This window comes from Oncorhynchus clarkii, chromosome 23, assembly GCF_045791955.1.
Source record: "Oncorhynchus clarkii lewisi isolate Uvic-CL-2024 chromosome 23, UVic_Ocla_1.0, whole genome shotgun sequence".
Taxonomy (NCBI): Eukaryota; Metazoa; Chordata; class Actinopteri; order Salmoniformes; family Salmonidae; genus Oncorhynchus; species Oncorhynchus clarkii.
The window spans coordinates 35,145,001-35,164,650 of NC_092169.1; the positions used below are offsets into that span (position 1 = coordinate 35,145,001).

General features: G+C 44.3%; 1 protein-coding gene across 2 annotated transcripts in view; it reads right to left on the reverse strand.

Annotated features, from left to right (window-relative positions):
- Positions 1-19,650, reverse strand: part of LOC139381901 (mono-ADP ribosylhydrolase 2) — a 1,192,255-nt gene that overhangs the window by 702,241 nt on the left and 470,364 nt on the right. For both annotated transcript variants that reach the window (XM_071125757.1, XM_071125758.1), the window contains exon 5: positions 23-139. In XM_071125757.1, the coding sequence (XP_070981858.1) occupies positions 23-139 (117 nt within the window). The remainder of the gene's footprint in view (positions 1-22; positions 140-19,650) is intronic.

The window sequence follows — 19,650 nt, forward strand, 5'->3', positions numbered from 1 at the left end:
TAATGGATTAAACGGTACTCACATTTAGCCGGTAGGTCGTAGCCACAGGTGATCTTGGCGTTGCCGGTTTCACAGCCGTTGAGTGTGATACATTCTTCATACAGACAGGAGCCTGCCGCTTTGTGTATGCAGCCGTCAACTGAAAACACAGAGACAGAAAGACACATACGTGTTAGTCCTACTAAGTGGGCTGTGGTGTGCTAGATAGTTAGCTGTATTGCGCTAGTTAGCTGTTGTGTGCTAGCTAGTTAGCTGTGGTGTGCTAGCTAGTTAACTGTGTTGCGCTAGCTAGTTAGCTGTGTTGAACTAGTTAGTTATCTGTTGTGTGCTAGCTAGTTAGTTGTGTTGCACTAGTCAGCTGTGGTGGGCTAGTTAGCTGTGTTGTGCCGGCTAGTTAGCTGTGATGGGCTAGCAGCAGCCATGTGTCATGTCACCTTACACAGTTAAGTCGCCATGAGGTCAGATTTGAATTACACTAAACCAATACAGCTTCCATAACCCATTGAAAACCACCCGCTGATGTTAATCTCACTAAAACACAAACATGGTCAGCCAAAGAGACGTAAGTCAGCTAGCTACAAAGTGTGTACTGTACGTGTCCTCTTTCTTCCTCAGATACGCCAAAACAGTTCACTCTCCACATCTCTTTACCCTCATGCATTATCAGTAGCTTATGGGTCTGTTGCACACGTTGCTAGTGTTATTTGACCACAGAAGCAAGAGGCCCCTGCTGCTAGTAAATATTGACAGAAATAGGCTCAGCAAGAAATAAATTAGCTACTGTTTGAATTTCATAATGCCTCCACAGAGTAGTCAGACACACACACACACTTACAAAAAAAGATTGCAGTTTTGAAACTGCAGTAACAGTGCAGTAACTGCAGTCGACTGGTATTTTGAATGCCGTAATTGCAGAATAACTGCAGTGAACTGCAGTTATACTACACTCTAACTGCAATTACACTGCAAAATGACTGCAGTTAAAAAAACGTATTTTGTATGCAGTAGTTGCAGCATACTGCAGTTATATTGCACTCTTTTTTTCGTAAGGGGACACACTGCACATAAGACACATTTCCTTGAATATTTCTCTCATATCATCAGCTAGGGTACAGTTATACCCCATCACTATGCTGTGGATGGTTTATTGTTTTATATCATGTCCTCTGTGGAAGGATGCCTAAGAGTGTTATAATGTGGATTTGTGATCTGGTTCTGTCCTGAGTGTTCCTTCCCTTCCTAGTTGATGTGTGTCCTGCCTGGCCAGGCCCCTGGGTAAATCCCTGCCCACTAAGGTTCTAATTCACCGGGTTAACGTGTGTGTGTGTCTAAGGATATGTAGTGTTTTCATTTTCTCTAGTGAATCTGGTTATTACGTCCATACAAAACCTTAAAAGGGAATACAAAACTTTTCTTCTAAGTCATGATGTACAGTATCTGCACTGGTAACATCTCTGAGAGTTCAGAGTGAACCTGGTTTTCTCCAGGGCTAAGTGAACCTAGCCTGGGTACCAGTCTGTCTGTACTATCACTCCCCTTCTTGACACTCCTTGTTAAGGACTGGTAAAAAGTGGAATGATAGCACGAACAGACTGGTACCCAGGCTAAGGTGAACCAGCCAGGCCACGAGAGTCAGAGCACAGCCTCCCTCAATCTTCCCACACAGCACCTTTCCCATGTACAAGGCATGAACAGTGAAGCTGACTAGAAGGGACGACTATGTGATCACGCTCTCCGTAGCCGACGTGAGTAAGACCTTTAAACAGGTCAACATTCACAAGGCTGCGGGGCCATACGGATTACCAGGACGTGTGCTGCGGGAATGTGCTGACCAACTGGCAAGTGTCTTCACTGACATTTTCAACATGTCCCTGATTGAGTCTGTAATATAAACATGTTTCAAGCAGACCACCATAGTCCCTGTGCCCAAGAACACGAAGGCAACTTGCCTAAATGACTACAGACCCGTAGCACTCACGTCCGTAGTCATGAAGTGTTTTGAAAGGCTGGTAAGGGCTCACAACAACACCATTATCACAGAAACCGTAGACCCACTCGAATTTGCATAACGCCCAAACAGATCCACAGATGTTGCAATCTCTATTGCACTCCACGCTGCCCTTTCCCACATGGACAAAAGGAACACCAATGTGAGAATGCTATTAATTGACTACAGCTCAGCGTTCAACACCATAGAACCCTCAAAGCTCATCACTAATTAAAAAAAAAATATATATAATGATTTCACCTTTATTTAACCAGGTAGGCCAGTTTAACAAGTTCCCATTTACAACTGCGACCTGGCCAAGATAAAGCAAACCAGTGCGACACAAACAACAACACAGAGTTACACATGGAATAAACAAGCGTACAGTCAATAACACAATAGAAAAAAAATAATGTCTATATACAGTGTGGGCAAATGGCATGAGGAGGTAAGGCAATAAATAGGCCATAGTAGCGAAGTAATTATAATTACACTGGAGTGACAGATGAGCAGATGGTGATGTGCAAGTAGAAATACTGGTGTGCAAAAGAGCAGAAAAGTACATTTAAAAAATATGGGGATGAGGTAGGTAGATTGGGTGGGCTACAGCTGCAGTGATCGGTTTGCTGCTCAGATAGCTGATGTTTAAAGTTAGTGAGAGAGATATAAGTCTCCAACTTCAGAAATGTTTGCAATTCGTTCCAGTCATTGGCAGCAGAGAACTGGAAGGAAAGTCGGCCAAAAGAGGTGTTGGCTTTGGATGACCTGGAGCCAGTGGGTCTGCCGACGAATATGTAGCGAGGGCCAGCTGACTAGAGCATACAGGTCGCAGTGGTGGGTGGTATATGGGGCATTGGTGACAAAACGGATGGCACTATGATAGACTGCATCCAGTTTGCTGAGTAGAGTATTGGAAGCTATTTTGTAGATGACATCGCTGAAGTCGAGGATCGGTAGGATAGACTGTTTTACGAGGGTAAGTTTGGCGGCATGAGTGAAGGAGGCTTTGTTGCGAAATAGGAAGATGATTCTAGATTTAATTATGATTTGGAGATGTTTAATATGAGTCTGGAAGGAGAGTTTACAGTCTAGCCAGACACCTAGGTATGTGTAGTTGTCCACATATTCTAAGTCAGAACCGTCCAGAATAGTGATGCTAGTCGGACGGGCGGGTGCGGGCAGAGAACGGTTGAAAAGCATGTATTTGGTTTTACAAGCGTTTAAGAGCAGTTGGAGGCCACGGAAGGAGTGTTGTATGGCATTGAAGCTTGTTTGGAGGTTAGTTAACTTCTCTAGGATAGGGGGCAGCATTCTGAATTTTGGATGAAAAGCGTGCCCAAATTAAACTGCCTGCTACTCATCCCCAGAAGAATAGTATTGCATATTATTAGTAGATGTGGATAGAAAACACTCTGATGTTTCTAAAACTGTTTGAATCATGTCTGTGAGTATAACAAAACTTATTTGGCAGATGAAACCCCGAGGACAAAACATTCAGATTTTTTGGTTTGAAGTCACTCTCTTTTCAATGGGCTTTCATTGGGAATCCAGATTTCTAAGGGACCTTCTTGCAGTTCCTATCGCTTCCACCGGATGTCAACAGTCTTTAGAAATTGGTTAAGGTTTTTCCTTTGTGCAATGAAGAAGTAACACTGTTCAGAACGAGGCTAGAGTGAAGAGGACTCTTTGTTAGAGACGCGTGACCTGAAAGCTAGCTACAGTTTGTTTTCCTCCTGTATTGAACACAGATCATCCCGTCTTCAATTTTAGCGATTATTTACATAAAAAAATACCTAAAGTTGTATTACAAAGGTAGTTTGAAATGTTTTGGCAAAGTTTACAGGTAACTTTTGAGATATTTTGTAGTCACATTGCGCCAGTCGGAACCGGTGTTTTCTGGATCAAACGCGCCAAATAAATGGACTATTTGGATATATATCAACGGAATTAATCGAAATAAAATGGTCCCATTTGTGATGTTTATGGGACATATTGGAGTGCCAACAAAAGAAGCTTGTCAAAGGTAAGGCATTAATTATATCTTTATTTCTGCGTTTTGTGTCGCGCCTGCAGGGTTGAAATATGTTTTTCTGTCTTTGTTTACGGAGGTGCTATCCTCAGATAATAACATAGTTTACTTTCGCCGAAAAGCCTTTTTGAAATCTGACATGCTGGATTCACAACAAGTGTAGCTTTAATTTGGTATCTTGCATGTGTGATTTCATGGAAGTTTGATTTTTATAGTAATTTATTTGAATTTGGCGTACTGTATTTTCACTGGCTTTTGGCCAGGTGGGACACTAGCGTCCCACATATCCCAGAGAGGTTAAACATGAAATATACCTTTCGTCACATGGTAGTATTTCAGTAGAAAAGGCAGTTCCATGATAACTGATGTAATGGCTTGCCTCACGGGGGCGTGGCCACTGACTATCTAGTCACCTAGTGTAACCTAGTGGTTAGAGCATTGGACTTGTAACGAAAGGTTGCAAGATCGAATCACCGAGCTGACAAGGTCAAAATCTGTAGTTTTGCCCCTGAACAAGGCAGTTAGCCCACTGTTCCAAAGCCGTCATTGAAAATAAGAATTTGTTCTTAACTGACTTGCCTAGTTAAATAAAGGTAAAAATAATACATTATAATAATAATATGGAAGACAATTCTCTAATTTCACAAATAGTTTCATCTTTACTCATTCATTTTTATACAAGAATTAGATGCAAACCCCATAATTGAGAAATGGATACATTCAGAGGTACAGTTCTGTATATTTCCTGTCCTTCATGAGATCACCACATGAAACACACTCAACATGACTGTCCCTTAAGTGTCCACGGACCATTCCCACATTCTCATAGGTAGAAATAATGTTTAATTCTCCCATTTTGGGGATTTAGGAGTTTGGCCAAGTCTTTCTTTGCTCTCTCTAGGCTCTTTACCTCTATACTGCATGGTAGTTTCTACCCGGTATTAATGACCTGAGGTACTAAACCGGGAGGGGGGGGGGGGGGGGGGGGTACGACCTACATTCAGAATGGGCCACGTCATTACAGTATGTTACCATAAATTCCAATGAAACGTTGTATTAACAGTACATTACTGTCCTTTTTTTTTACAGTAACTTACAGGTAACTGGCTGCCAGTAAGTTACCGTAAAAACAACTGTTTACTTTTATAGTGTAGTAACACAAACTGTCCACATTAGGGAAATTAGGCAAAACATAATGTAATATGGCAAAATAATTCAACATGTCAATTGAGGATGAATGCTGCCCACTCACAAACTATTGCAACAATGACATCTATTTCTCAGTCATTTAAAACCTCTTACTTCTACCCCCTACTTTTTCGAAAATTCTGTTAAAAATCGCGCAACTTTTCAGCGTCCTGCTACTCATGCCAGGAATATAGTATATGCATATGATTAGTATGTGTGGATAGAAAACACTCTGAAGTTTATAAAACTGGTTAAATCACGGCTGTGACTATAACAGATAGTGTGTTTCATTGAAAAACGCAAGAAAAACTGCTCTCTGAAAGCTAAAAATAATTTCCATAAGTCACTTCCACGAGTTGTTAAAAGAGAACAGAATTTAATATCGACCTGCCTGCAATTCATACAGATTCCACACGATGTCGCCATTGTCGTCATTTTCAATTGAATTAATTGTTGGAAAATCCATCTATCTGGCATCCATTTTCCCAGTCTTCACCCGGATGTTGTTGATGAAGACATTAGCAGCCATTGATTTGCAAGCGAAGACCTATTGAAAATACATCGCCCTGTAATCATTTTGATAGATTATAAACGTTTACTAATACCTAAAGTTGGATTACAAAAGGATTTCGAAGTGTTTTGTGAAAGTTTATCGTCGACTTTTTTAATTTAAAAAAATTACGCAGCGTTTAAAAACAATGTTTTTTTCTGAATGACACAGCTTCCATACAAAGCTATTTTGGGTATATATGGACCGATTTAAACGAAAAAAAGACCCAATAGTGATGTTTATGGGGCATATAGGAGTGCCAAGAAAGAAGCTCGTCAAAGGTAATGAATGTTTTATATTTTATTTCTGCGTTTTGGGTAGCGCCGGCTACCGCAAAATCTGTTGTTTACGTGTCGTGCTGGCATTTTGGGGGGTGCATGCTATCAGATAATAGCTTCTCATGCTTTCGCCGAAAAGCATTTTAAAAATCTGACTTGCTGGCTAGGTTCACAACGAGTGTAGCTTTAATTCAATACCCTGCTTGTGAATTTTGATCAAAGATTGAGTTGTAACGAGTACATTTAGCATTTAGCGTAGCGCATTTGCATTTCCAGGTGCATACTTGAGACGTCTGCGTCTCAAGTATGGTCAAGAAGTTAAACCATTTAGAGAGTTCAAAAATGCTCTTAAACACAATTTAACCGGCGCTGTAGAGACTAGAGTTTCTGTTTGTTTTGTGCAGAAGCCTGAACCTTTGACGTCCCTATATATAGTGTACTACCTTTGCCTAGTTCTACGGGCCTTGGTCAAAGGTAGCACACTTTATAAGGAAACGGGTGCTATTTGGGGTTCATCCTGTTTTTGGTGCAGCTCCACTCATGACATACTGCCTGGTAAGAAGAGAAGTTTCCATCTCCTTTAGCTGGGATATGGTGTGTGTCCCAAATGGCACCCTATTCCCTACATAGTCCAGTACTTTTGACTACAGCCGTATGGGCCCTGGTCAAACGTACTGCACTGGATAGGGAATAGAGTGCTATTTGGGATGTAGATATGCTCTATCTACCCTCCATTCTAGCTGGTCTCCCACCACACAGTGTCTCCCACAGCAGTCATGGATAATAAATTATCCAGGCACTAGCCCCCACACTGATGTTACCCAGAGAGAGCTGTGGGTGTCTAGGGAGAGAGGAGAGGGTTCCTATGGGAAGGGGGTAGATGGATGTGAAGATGGAGGGATGGGGGCTGTGTGTGTCTGGGGAGAGAAGGGCCCTGGGGGAGGAAGGGTAGATGGAGGGATGTAGGCTGTGCTGTGCTCTGTCTTCCATGACCTGCCTGCTTCCTGGATGGTTATACTAGAGAAAACCCAGTTCACTATGCACCTGTTCCAGATGAGGACATCATACTGAGACTCAGGAAAATGGAGGCCCTGGTCTGAGTAGTTCTATGTCCAGGTGTCTTCTAAGGAGAAATGTTTCATACAGACTTAATAATCAGCTTCACTGAAGAGGCTGTGTGTCTGGAGAGAGGGGTCTTGGGAGAAAAGGGAGGCTGGCTGGCTGACTGGGTCAAAGTGAGCAGACAGGGGCTCAGGAGAATGTAGGCCCAGCTCGTAGAGAAATGTTCTCATCTGTCCAGGTGTTGATACTTAGGAGAGTTTCATATGGACTGTGTATCCAGCTCTACAGGAGAGAGAACAGTCCATCACTGTTGATTGTATATTTACATTTTGGTCTTAACGAGAGGGACATACAGTCAGTGCAGATGACCTGATGTGTGCGTCTGGGGAGAGGGATTTTGAGGGAAGAGGATAGGCTGGCTCCTGGCTGGCTATACCTGGGTTCTGGAGAAAAACCTGGTTAGTTCACCATGCACCTGTTCAAGATAAGACTTAGAAGAAGCATGGATCAACCTGCTCTCAGTGAAGTTCTCTCACCTGTTCAGGTGTTGATACAGACTGTGTATCAAGCTTGAGAGAGAGAGAGAGAGAGAGAGAGAGAGAGAGAGAGAGAGAGAGAGAGAGAGAACAGTCCTTCACTAGGAATACTGTGTGTTTATGGGGAGGAGGGTCTTGGGGGAGAAAGAGAGGCTGGCTGCTGACTGGCTCCCACCTGGACCCAGGAGAAAACCCAGTTTACTCTCCCCAGACTGTGTTGCACCACATGAGACCCCAAAGAATGCAGATTCTAATCTAATCTGTCCAGGTGCGAGACTTTGAAGAAAGTTGTATGGACTTCAAATCAAATCAAAAAGTATTTGTCACGTGCGCAAAATACAACAGTGAAATGCTTACTTACAGGCTCTAACCAACAGTGCAAAAAAGGTATTAGGTGAACAATAGGTAAGTAAAGAAATAAAACAACAGTAAAAAGACAGTGAAAAATAATAGTAGTGAGGCTATATACAGTAGCGAGGCTATAACAGTAGCAAGGCTAAATACAGGCAACGGTGAGTCGGGCTGATTGAGGTAGTATGTACATGTAGATATGGTTAAAGTGACTATGCATATATGATAAACAGAGAGTAGCAGCAGCGTAAAAGAGGGGTTGGGGGGGCACACAATGCAAATAGTCCAGGTAGCCATTAGATTACATGTTCAGGAGTCTTGTGGCTTGGGGGTAAAAACTGTTGAGAAGCCTTTTTGTCCTAAACTTGGCACTCCGGTACTGCTTGCCATTCAGTAGTAGAGAGAACAGTCTATGACTGGGATGGCTATGGTCTTTGACAATTTGTAGGGCCTTCCTATGACACTTCCTGGTGTAGAGGTCCTGGATGGCAGGCAGCTTAGCCCCAATGATGTACTGGGCCGTATGCACTACTCTCTGTAGTGCCTTTGTAACAGTATAACTTTAGTCCGTCCCCTCGCCCATATCCGGGCTCGAACCATGGACCCTCTGCACACATCAACAACAGTCACCCACGAGTCATCGTTACCCATCGCTCCACAAAAGCAGAGGCCCTTGCAGAGCAAGGGGAACCACTACTTCAAGGTCTCAGAGCAAGTGACCTCACCTATTGAAACGCTATTAGCGCTCACCACCGCTAACTTGCTTGCCATTTCACACCGGTTACACCTTGCGGCCGGAGGCCGAGGAATTGCCGTACCAGGCAGTGATGCAACCAGTCAGGATGCTCTCGATGTTCCAGCTGTAGAACCTTTTGAAGATCTCAGGACCCATGCCACATCTATTTTAGTTTCCTGAATAGGCTTTGTCGTGCTCTCTTCACGACTTTCTTGTTGTGTTTGGACCATTCTAGTTTGTTGGTGATGTGGACACCAAGGAACTTGAAGCTCTCAACCTGCTCCACTACAGCCTCATCGATGAGAATGGGGGCGTGCTCGGTCCTCATTTTCCGGTAGTCCACAATCATCTCCTTAGTCTTGGTTACGTTGAGGGATAGGTTGTTATTCTGGCACCACCCGGCCAGGTCTCTGACCTCCTTCCTGTAGGCTGTCTCGTCATTGTCGGTGATCAGGACTACCACCTTTTGTGTCATCTGCAAACTTTATGATAGTGTTGGAGTCATGCCTGGCCATGCAGTTGTGGGTGAACAGGGAGTACAGGAGGGGACTGAGCACGCACCCCTGGGGGGCTCCAGTGTTGAGGAACAGCGTGGCAGATGTGTTGTACCCTACCCTCACCACCTGGGGGCGGCCCGTCAGGAAGTCCAGGATCCAGTTGCAGGGAGGTGTTTAGTCCTAGGATCCTTACCCCAACCCTGGCCAACAGCTCCGCACCCCACGCAGCTACTTGCCCAAGCCTCCCCAGCTTCTCCTTAACCCAAATCCAGATAGAAGATGTTCTGAAAGAGCTGCAAATCCTGGACCCGTACAAATCAGCTGGGCTAGACAATCTGGACCCTCTCTTTCTAAAAATGATCCGCCGCCAATGTTGCAACCTCTATTACCAGTCTGGCCCTTCTTTGGACACTGTGTAAAGAGACGCATGGTAGGCCAGATGTCTCGAATGGTTAAGACCATTCAAACCATACGACTAGAAGACCATCCCATGTGGAGCATTGGCTGGAAATGGTTCAACTCTGAGACTATCGATTCACAACAGAAAGAGCAAATTCTAGATGACACAAATTGCTAGTCTGCAGCTAGAAATTACGTAAACCTAGAATGAGCATCCCGACAACCTCCGAAGCAAATATTCTATAGGGAAGACTTCTGAATGGTACTCTGAAGTATCCATTCTAACCACCTACAACCATAAAATACTTTGTGACTTCAATGGCTTTGTGACTTGAATTAACCAGAGACTCTGATGAACCCTACAGGACGATTGATGATTCCAACAGAGAAGACAACAACATGTGGGTGTAAATATATATACATTGCAATTATTCTCTAATGAGCGGCTGTTCATGTGCAAAGGATTAGCATTTCAATTAATATAATTATAGACTGTGTGTAGTGAATCCATTTGTCTTTCCCGCTCTTTCTCAGTCCCACCCTTTTCCTTTTGTCTACCAAGCTGTCATATCAGCTTAGCCCACTAGGGACTTTTCTATCACTGTTAGTAACCAATATCTACTGTTTGTGATGTTTTTCTGTGATTATTTAGTTAGTAAATAAATAATGAAGCCAATTTGTATATTGCTTATTTATAATTTATGCTAGGGTTTGTGCAGATAAACAATAATTTTACAATGTTTGGAATGAGACTAACAAGGTAATAATACATTAATGAGAATGACTAATCGATCAGATATTATTTTTTATAATTGGAAAATTATAGCTCTGTAAATTGACATTTTCCTTCGTGCCCCGACTTCCTGGTTAATTTTGTTTACATGATATGTTTAATCACATAATTTTAATTACACATAGAGAATTAATTTGATAAAATAACACTCTTCACATTTAATGATAGTAAAGACACGACAATACTGTAAAGTTTTTTACACTAACTTATAATTGTCTGCCAGTTATATTGTTATGCGTGATCAATTTGTGAATGCTATTGATTACGTTAGAGCAAGCTAATCAATTTCAGTCTCTAATGACCACTTGGTAAACGTTGGTGCATGAGCAGTTTATAAGGTACTAAATGTAAAAAATACAAGTCATCTGAACAGAAGTTGGACACGTGTTCACGGAGTTACTGTAATCGCTTGGTCTTCAACATATCACAATTTTCAATGAGTGTACAAAACAGTATGAACTCTTTTAAAAATGGTGTATTGTCACTCGGCTATAAATCAAAAATACAGGAAGCGGCAACAGTATCAATGTCAAATTATGTTTTAGGAATGTTTAGGGCTGTCCCCAACTAAACAAAATATTGGTAGACCGAATGTCATCTGTTCTTTAGACCAATCGATTGATCAACATTTTAAAATGTGTATTTTTCCATATACAGTACCAGTCAAAGTTTGGAGACACCTAATCATTACAGGGTTTTTATGTATTTATTCTAAACATTGTAGAATAATAGTGATGACATATGGAATAAGGTAGTAACCAAAAAAACTGTTAAACAAATCAAAATATATTTGAGATTTTTCAAAGTAGCCACCCTTTGCCTTGATGACAGCTTTGCACAATCTTGGCATTCTCTCAACCAGCTTCATGAGGTAGTCACCTGGAATGCATTTCAATTTACAGGTGTGCCTTGTGAAATTTGTGAATTTCTTTCCTTCTTAATGCATTTGAGACAATCAGTTGTGTTGTGACAAGGTTGGAGTGGTATACAGAAGATACAAAGTCCATATTATGGCAAGAGCAGCTCAAATAAGCAAAGATAAACGACAGTCATCATTACTTTAAGTGCAGTCGCAAAAGCCATCAAGCGCTATGATGAAAGTGGCTCTCATGAGGACCGCTACAGGAAGGAAGACTCAGATTTACCAGAAATTGCAGCCCAAATAATTACTTCACAGAGTTCAAGTAACAGACAAATATCCAAATCAACTGTTCAGAGGAGACTGTGTGAATCAGGCCTTCGTGGTTGAATTGCTGCAAAGAAAACCACTACTAATAATAATAAGAGACTTGCTTGGACCAAGAAACACAACCAATGGACATTAGACTGGTGGAAATGTGTCCTTAGGTCTGATGAGTCCAAATAAACGGATGATTTACGCATGTGTGGTTCCCACCATGAAGCATGGAGGAGGAGGTGTGATGTTGTGGGGGTGCTTTGCTGGTGACACTGTCTGTGATTTATTTAGAATTTAAGGCACACTTAAGTAGCATGGCTACCACAGCATTCTGCAGCGATACACCATCCCATCTGGTTTGAGCTTAGTGGGACTATAATTTGTTTTCAACAGGACAATGACCCAACACACATCCATGCTGTGTAAGGGCTATTTGATCAAGAAGGAGAGTGATGGAGTGCTGCATCAGATGACCTGGCCTCCACAATCACCCGACCTCAACCCAATTGAAATGTTTTGGGAGGAGTTGGACCGACGAGTGAAGGAAAAGCAGCAATCAAGTGCTCAGCATATGTGGGAACTCCTTCAAGACTGTTGGAAAGGCATTCCAGGTGAAGCTGGTTGAGAGAATGCCAATAGTGTGCAAAGCTGTCATTAAGGCAAAGGGTGGCTACATTGAAAAATCTAAAATCTAAGATATATTTAAAGCTGTTATGACATATTATGACATGGATATGACCGTGTCATGACAATCCAAACCAATCTGGGACCAGGCTAGTGTCACCTTAGAGGGCCTCCTATGTCTGACAGAATGATGAGCAGCACAGGGTAAACCACAGAACATCACCCCTGGAGTAGTTGTGCCGTCATCTGTGAAGTGTGTGTGTTTCCAGGTAGTGTCACCGAGCCTTCCTTCTCAGACAGAATGATGGTCTCAAAAATCTGACGCTTGGAGCTGTGCCCGTGGTGCTGACCATTAGTAGGAATAAAAATGCTGAGCAGATCATGCTGATTGCCAGGATCAGTATCTTACCACATTGTACCTCAAACACGCAAGCATGCAAGCACACACACACACATGCACACACACAGCATCTTACCTCATCTTTACTGCCATTGATTTAATTTATCTGCTTTACACCACTTCACGGAATGTGAGGCGCAACACACAGCTTTTTTTTACAGTGTGTGTGTGTGTGTGTTCCAGATATTGTTTTGTGTAGGGAGGTGCTCATTTTGGAAGTGGGTTACCCTTTTGGTTGGTGAAATACCAGACCATTCTGTCACGCCTGTACAGCCTTGGTTATCAGTGAAATACCAGACCCTTCTGTCACGCCTGTACAGCCTTGGTTATCAGTGAAATACCACCCGTCTGTCACACCTATACAGCCTTGGTTATCAGTGAAATACCACCCGTCTGTAACACCTGTACAGCCTTGGTTATCAGTGAAATACCACCCGTCTGTCACACCTGTACAGCCTTGGTTATCAGTGAAATACCACCCGTCTGTAACACCTGTACAGCCTTGGTTATCAGTGAAATACCACCCGTCTGTCACACCTGTACAGCCTTGGTTATCAGTGAAATACCACCCGTCTGTTACACCTGTACAGCCTTGGTTATTAGTGAAATACCACCCGTCTGCCACACCTATACAACCTTGGTTATCAATGAAATACCACCCGTCTGTCACACCTGTACAGCCTTGGTTATCAGTGAAATACCACCCGTCTGTAACACCTGTACAGCCTTGGTTATTAGTGAAATACCACCTGTCTGTCACACCTATACAGCCTTGGTGATCAGTGAAATACCACATGTCTGTCACACCTATACAGCCTTGGTTATCAGTGAAATACCACCCGTCTGTAACACCTGTACAGCCTTGGTTATCAGGGAAATACCACCCGCCTGTCACACCTGTACAGCCTTGGTTATCAGTGAAATACCACCCGTCTGTCACACCTATACAGCCTTGGTTATTAGTGAAATACCACATGTCTGTCACACCTATACAGCCTTGGTTATCAGTGAAATACCACCCGTCTGTCACACCTGTACAGCCTTGGTTATCAGTGAAATACCACCCGTCTGTCACACCTGTACAGCCTTGGTTATCAGTGAAATACCACCCGTCTGTCACACCTGTACAGCCTTGGTTATCAGGGAAATACCACCCGTCTGTCACACCTATACAGCCTTGGTTATTAGTGAAATACCACATGTCTGTCACACCTATACATCCTTGGTTATTAGTGAAATACCACCCGTCTGTCACACCTATACAGCCTTGGTTATCAGTGAAATACCACCCGTCTGTAACACCTGTACAGCCTTGGTTATCAGGGAAATACCACCCGAACGTCACGCCTGAACAGCCTTGGTTATCATTGAAATACCAATCCTTTCTGTCACGCCTGTACAGCCTTGGTTATCAGTGAAATACCACCCGTCTGCCACACCTATACAACCTTGGTTATCAGTGAAATACCACCCGTCTGTCACACCTGTACAGCCTTGGTTATCAGTGAAATACCACCCGTCTGTCACACCTGAACAGCCTTGGTTATCAGTGAAATACCACCCGTTCTGTCACACCTGTACAGCGTTGGTTATCAGTGAAATACCAGATCCTTCTGTCACGCCTGTACAGACTTGGTTATCAGTGAAATACCACCCGTCTGTCACACATGTACAGCCTTGGTTATCAGTGAAATACCAATCATTTATGTCACACCTGAACAGCCTTTGTTATCATTGAAATACCAATCATTTCTGTCACACCTGTACAGCATCGGTTATTGTGATTTGCTTAGGCTCTTAAGAAACCCATACAGTTGTGTAAGCCTCTTTAAAGCTACAAAACTGTCATTGTTCAACATTAACATATGTTAACAATACAACAGAACAGATGAACCAGAATCACATTTACTCTCACGGGTGGCCAGAAATAACTATACGACAGCCATGCCCCTGCTAAGCCACACCCCAATTATTTTGAACTGACTCGTTGGGTCATATCTCGATAACCCAGCATCAATAACCCAGCACCCAGCATCGATAACCCAGCACCCAGCATCAATAACCCAGCACCCAGCATCAATAACCCAGCACCCAGCATCAATAACCCAGCACACAGCATTGATAACCCAGCACCCAGCCTCAATAACCCAGCACCCAGCATCAATAACCCAGCACCCAGCATCAATGACCCAGCACCCAGCATCAATAACCCAGCACCCAGCATCAATAACCCAGCACCCAGCATCAATAACCCAGCACACAGCATTGATAACCCAGTGGTTTTCAAAGAAAACAACTCAACTAATTGACCCAATGTCTGTAACCAAGCAAATGGGTCAACCAAACAACCCAGCAATTGTTAGAGTGCAGGAAGCCACACTGCACTTTCTCTGAAATCCTTCCAGGTGTTATTATGTAGACATGGTATAGTGGCTGTATAGATGCTTTTCAATCTGTGATGATGCAAATTATGTGTGATATTGGACTTTGTCCCAAATGGCACCATATTACTTACAACTTCTGGTCAAAGGCAATGCACTATGTAGGAAATAGGGTGCCATTTGGGACGCAAACTTACCCTCCTCACCTGCTCCCATTGTGAGCTGAGGGTTAAGGAACCCATTCAAGGAAGGCTCAATTAAATACATACAAAATATCACATCACACATGTAGACCCGCGAGCACACACACAGACACAAACAAACAGAAAAATATAATAAAGCCTGGGGAAGGGGAAGTACCGGTGAAGGTCATGAAGGCTGTTTATTGGCTCTTCCTCTCAGTAGGTGGGTGGGTGGGTGGGCGGGCGGGCGTGTGTAATCACAGTTTAGACTTCCTAATGGAGGAAGTTCTCATTTAATGGACTCAATCTAGAGACTAAGGCAGTATCCCTAATGGCACCCTGTTTCCTATGTAGTACACTATTTTTGAATAGGACCCATATGGTCTGGTCAAAAGTTTTGCACTAATGAATAGGGTGCCATTTGGGATGAGGGCTAAAGCATCTGCTCCTGTCCACCCCCACAGCCAGACACACACACACACACACACACACACACACACACACACACACACACACACACACACACACACACACACACACACACACACACACACACACACACACACACACACACACACACACACACACACACACACACACACACACACACACACACACACACACACACACACACACACCACTCTCTCTCTCTACTGGTTTATCTCACTGTCAGCTCTGACTGCTGAAATATAGCAGCTATAATAGTTCATCCAACTAATCTATCTCCCTGGACTGGCTGCTACAGGCTTTAGGTAGGGCACACAGACACAGACACTCACAGACACATACACGCACACACAAACTTTCATCTGCTCCAATGTGGGACAGGGCATGTATTCATCTTCACTCTGTGTCTGTCTGTCTAGTTCACTGAGAGCTACCCCCTCTACCCTCCACCATCACTTCATCCAGGCTGGGATGGACTAATGAAGACAACTCTGGGATAGGGCTAGACGGTATCCCTCTCAACTAGGAAGAGAGAGAGAGGGGGAGGATGGGGGAGGGGAGAGACAGCACTAGATAGCTAGAAGAAAAAGAAAGGAGAGGGAGAGAGAGAATCAGAAAGAGAGGGTGACAACAGTAGAGAAGGTAACTCTTCAGCTCGACTAGAAGGGCTGCGATGCCATCAGCCAATGTGACGTTCTACCTTCTACACGAACGCGTTGTTTCGAGAGTGGAGAGGAGCAGAGGGGAAGAGGAGAGGAGGAGAGTGGAAGTTGAGAGAAGCAGAGGGAAAGAGGAGAGGAGCAGAAGGAAAGACGAGGAGGAGAGGAGCAGAGGAGAAGAGGAGAGGAGCAGAGGGGAAGTTGAGAGGAGCAGAGGGAAAGAGGAGAGGAGCAGAAGGAAAGATGAGGAGGAGAGGAGCAGAGGAGAAGAGGAGAGGAGCAGAGGAGAAGAGGAGAGGAGAGGAGAAGAGGAGCAGAGGAGAAGAGGAGAGGAGCAGAGGAGAAGAGGAGAGGAGCAGAGGAGAAGAGGAAAGGAGAGGAGGAGCAGAGGAGAAGAGGAGAGGAGCAGAAGGAAAGACGAGGAGGAGAGGAGCAGAGGAGAAGAGGAGAGGGGAAGAGGAGAGGAGCAGAGGAGAAGAGGAGCAGAGGAGAAGCGGAAAGGAGAGGAGGAGCAGAGGGGGAGAGGAGCGGAGCAGAAGGAAAGACGAGGAGGAGAGGAGCAGAAGAGAAGAGGAGAGGAGCAGAGGAGAAGAGGAGAGGAGCAGAAGGAAAGACGAGGAGGAGAGGAGCAGAGGGGAAGAGGAGAGGAGCAGAGGGGAAGAGGAGAGGAGCAGAGGAGAAGAGGAGAGGACCAGAGGGGAAGAGGAGAGGAGCAGAGGGGAAGAGGAGAGGAGCAGAGGAGAAGAGGAGAGGAGCAGAGGGGAAGAGGAGAGGAGCAGAGGGGAAGAGGAGAGGAGCAGAGGGGAAGAGGAGAGGAGCAGAAGGAAAGACGAGGAGGAGAGGAGCAGAGGGGAAGAGGAGAGGGGCAGAGGAGAAGAGGAGAGGAGCAGAGGGGAAGAGGAGAGGAGCAGAGGAGAAGAGGAGAGGAGCAGAAGGAAAGACGAGGAGGAGAGGAGCAGAGGGGAAGAGGAGAGGAGCAGAGGGGAAGAGGAGAGGAGCAGAGGAGAAGAGGAGAGGAGCAGAAGGAAAGACGAGGAGGAGAGGAGCAGAGGGGAAGAGGAGAGGAGCAGAGGGGAAGAGGAGAGGAGCAGAGGAGAAGAGGAGAGGAGCAGAAGGAAAGACGAGGAGGAGAGGAGCAGAGGGGAAGAGGAGAGGAGCAGAGGGGAAGGGGGGATGCAACCAAAATTCACAAGATTGAATGAACACGTGTCAGCCACCAAGAAGTGAACCTCTGTGATATTTGAACTTGGACGCTGCCATTGGACGTAATGCAACGCGAGCACAACATGGGCAGTATAGCAGCTTTCATTGATTTCAAAGGAATCATTCCCTCAATGGCTGATGGCTGTAGTGTAGCAGGGCCGTACGACTGTGTTTCCAGTGAGTTACTATGCAGTTACCTTGGCGATAGCTGCTGTCAGTGTGCTGAGGAGGGGGACACCTCACAGTGCCCTCTCCTCTCAGGGCTCAGATCCCACATGCATTAGAGTCAGTCTAACAAAGCCCTGGTTACTCCCTCTCTCCTTTTCTCCCTGGCTTCCCTCCCTCCCTTGGCTCATCTCTTCTCTCTCACACACAGACTGAATGGAGAACCGGGGGGCTTCAGTCTTTTCTCTAAACTCCTCTCCCTCAGCTCAGACACAAAGAATCCCTGTGCTCTGCTCTCATTACAATACCCTGCTCTTCTCTGCTCTACTCTAGCCTGCTACCATGCTTTTCAGAAATGGTGTCAGCTGCAATCTTCTCTCCTAATTATTTCTCTGTTCCTCAGAGGGTTGGATGGTTGGGGTTCAGGACTGACTGCAGAGTGGAGCTGGAGGAGGTAGTGAGGGGTGGGGGTTTGAAAGGTGGGGAGTGGATGGATGAGGCAGCAGGGGATTAAGGGTGGGGGGTGGGGAGGAAGGGGTGGGAGGGGGTTATTGTGGGGATGGGAGACGTGAGGGTGTTGTGACAAGGATTAGTTCCTAATCAAGTGCCAATCACACATTGAGTGTGAGTGTGTGTGTGTGTGTGTGTGTGTGTGTGTGTGTGTGTGTGTGTCAGTGAAGGCTTCTCAGAGGAGGAAGGGGAGGACCATCCTACGCAGTGAATTTCAGAACATTTTAAACTAATTAAACATTCAAATAGTTATCCTTTTTAGATGAAACTATACTAAATATATTCACGTCACCAAATGCTTTAGTACTATATCTCTTGACACAATGATGAAAATAATCATGGCCTCTAAACCTTCAAGCTGCATACTAGACCCTATTCCAACTAAACTACTGAAAGAGCTGCTTCCTGTGCTTGGCCCTCCTATGTTGAACATAATAAACGGCTCTCTATCCACCGGATGTGTACCAAACTCACTAAAAGTGGCAGTAATAAAGCCTCTCTTGAAAAAGCCAAACCTTGACCCAGAAAATATAAAAAACTATCGGCCTATATCGAATCTTCCATTCCTCTCAAACATTTTAGAAAAGGCTGTTGCGCAGCAACTCACTGCCCTCCTGAAGACAAACAATGTATATGAAATGCTTCAGTCTGGTTTTAGACCCCATCATAGCACTGAGACTGCACTTGTGAAGGTGGTAAATGACCTTTCAATGGCATCAGACCGAGGCTCTGCATCTGTCCTTGTGCTCCTAGACCTTAGTGCTGCTTTTGATACCATCGATCACCACATTATTTTGGAGAGATTGGAAACCCAAATTGGTCTACACGGACAAGTTCTGGCCTGGTTTAGATCTTATCTGTCGGAAAGATATCAGTTTGTCTCTGTGAATGGTTTGTCCTCTGACAAATCAACTGTACATTTCGGTGTTCCTCAAGGTTCCGTTTTAGGACCACTATTGTTTTCACTATATATTTTACCTCTTGGGGATGTCATTTGAAAACATAATGTTAACTTTCACTGCTATGCGGATGACACACAGCTGTACATTTCAATGAAACATGGTGAAACCCCAAAATTGCCCTCGCTAGAAGCGTGTGTTTCAGACATAAGGAAGTGGATGGCTGCAAACTTTCTACTTTTAAACTCGGACAAAACAGAGATGCTTGTCCTAGGTCCCAAGAAACAAAGAGATCTCCTGTTGAATCTGACAATTAATCTTAATGGATGTACAGTAGCCTCAAATAAAACTGTGAAGGACCTCGGCGTTACTCTGGACCCTGATCTCTCTTTTGAAGAACATATCAAGACCATTTCAAGGACAGCTTTTTTCCATCTACGTAACATTGCAAAAATCAGAAACTTTCTGTCCAAAAATGATGCAGAAAAATTAATCCATGCTTTTGTCACTTCTAGGTTAGACTACTGCAATGCTCTACTTTCCGGCTACCCGGATAAAGCACTAAATAAACTTCAGTTAGTGCTAAATACGGCTGCT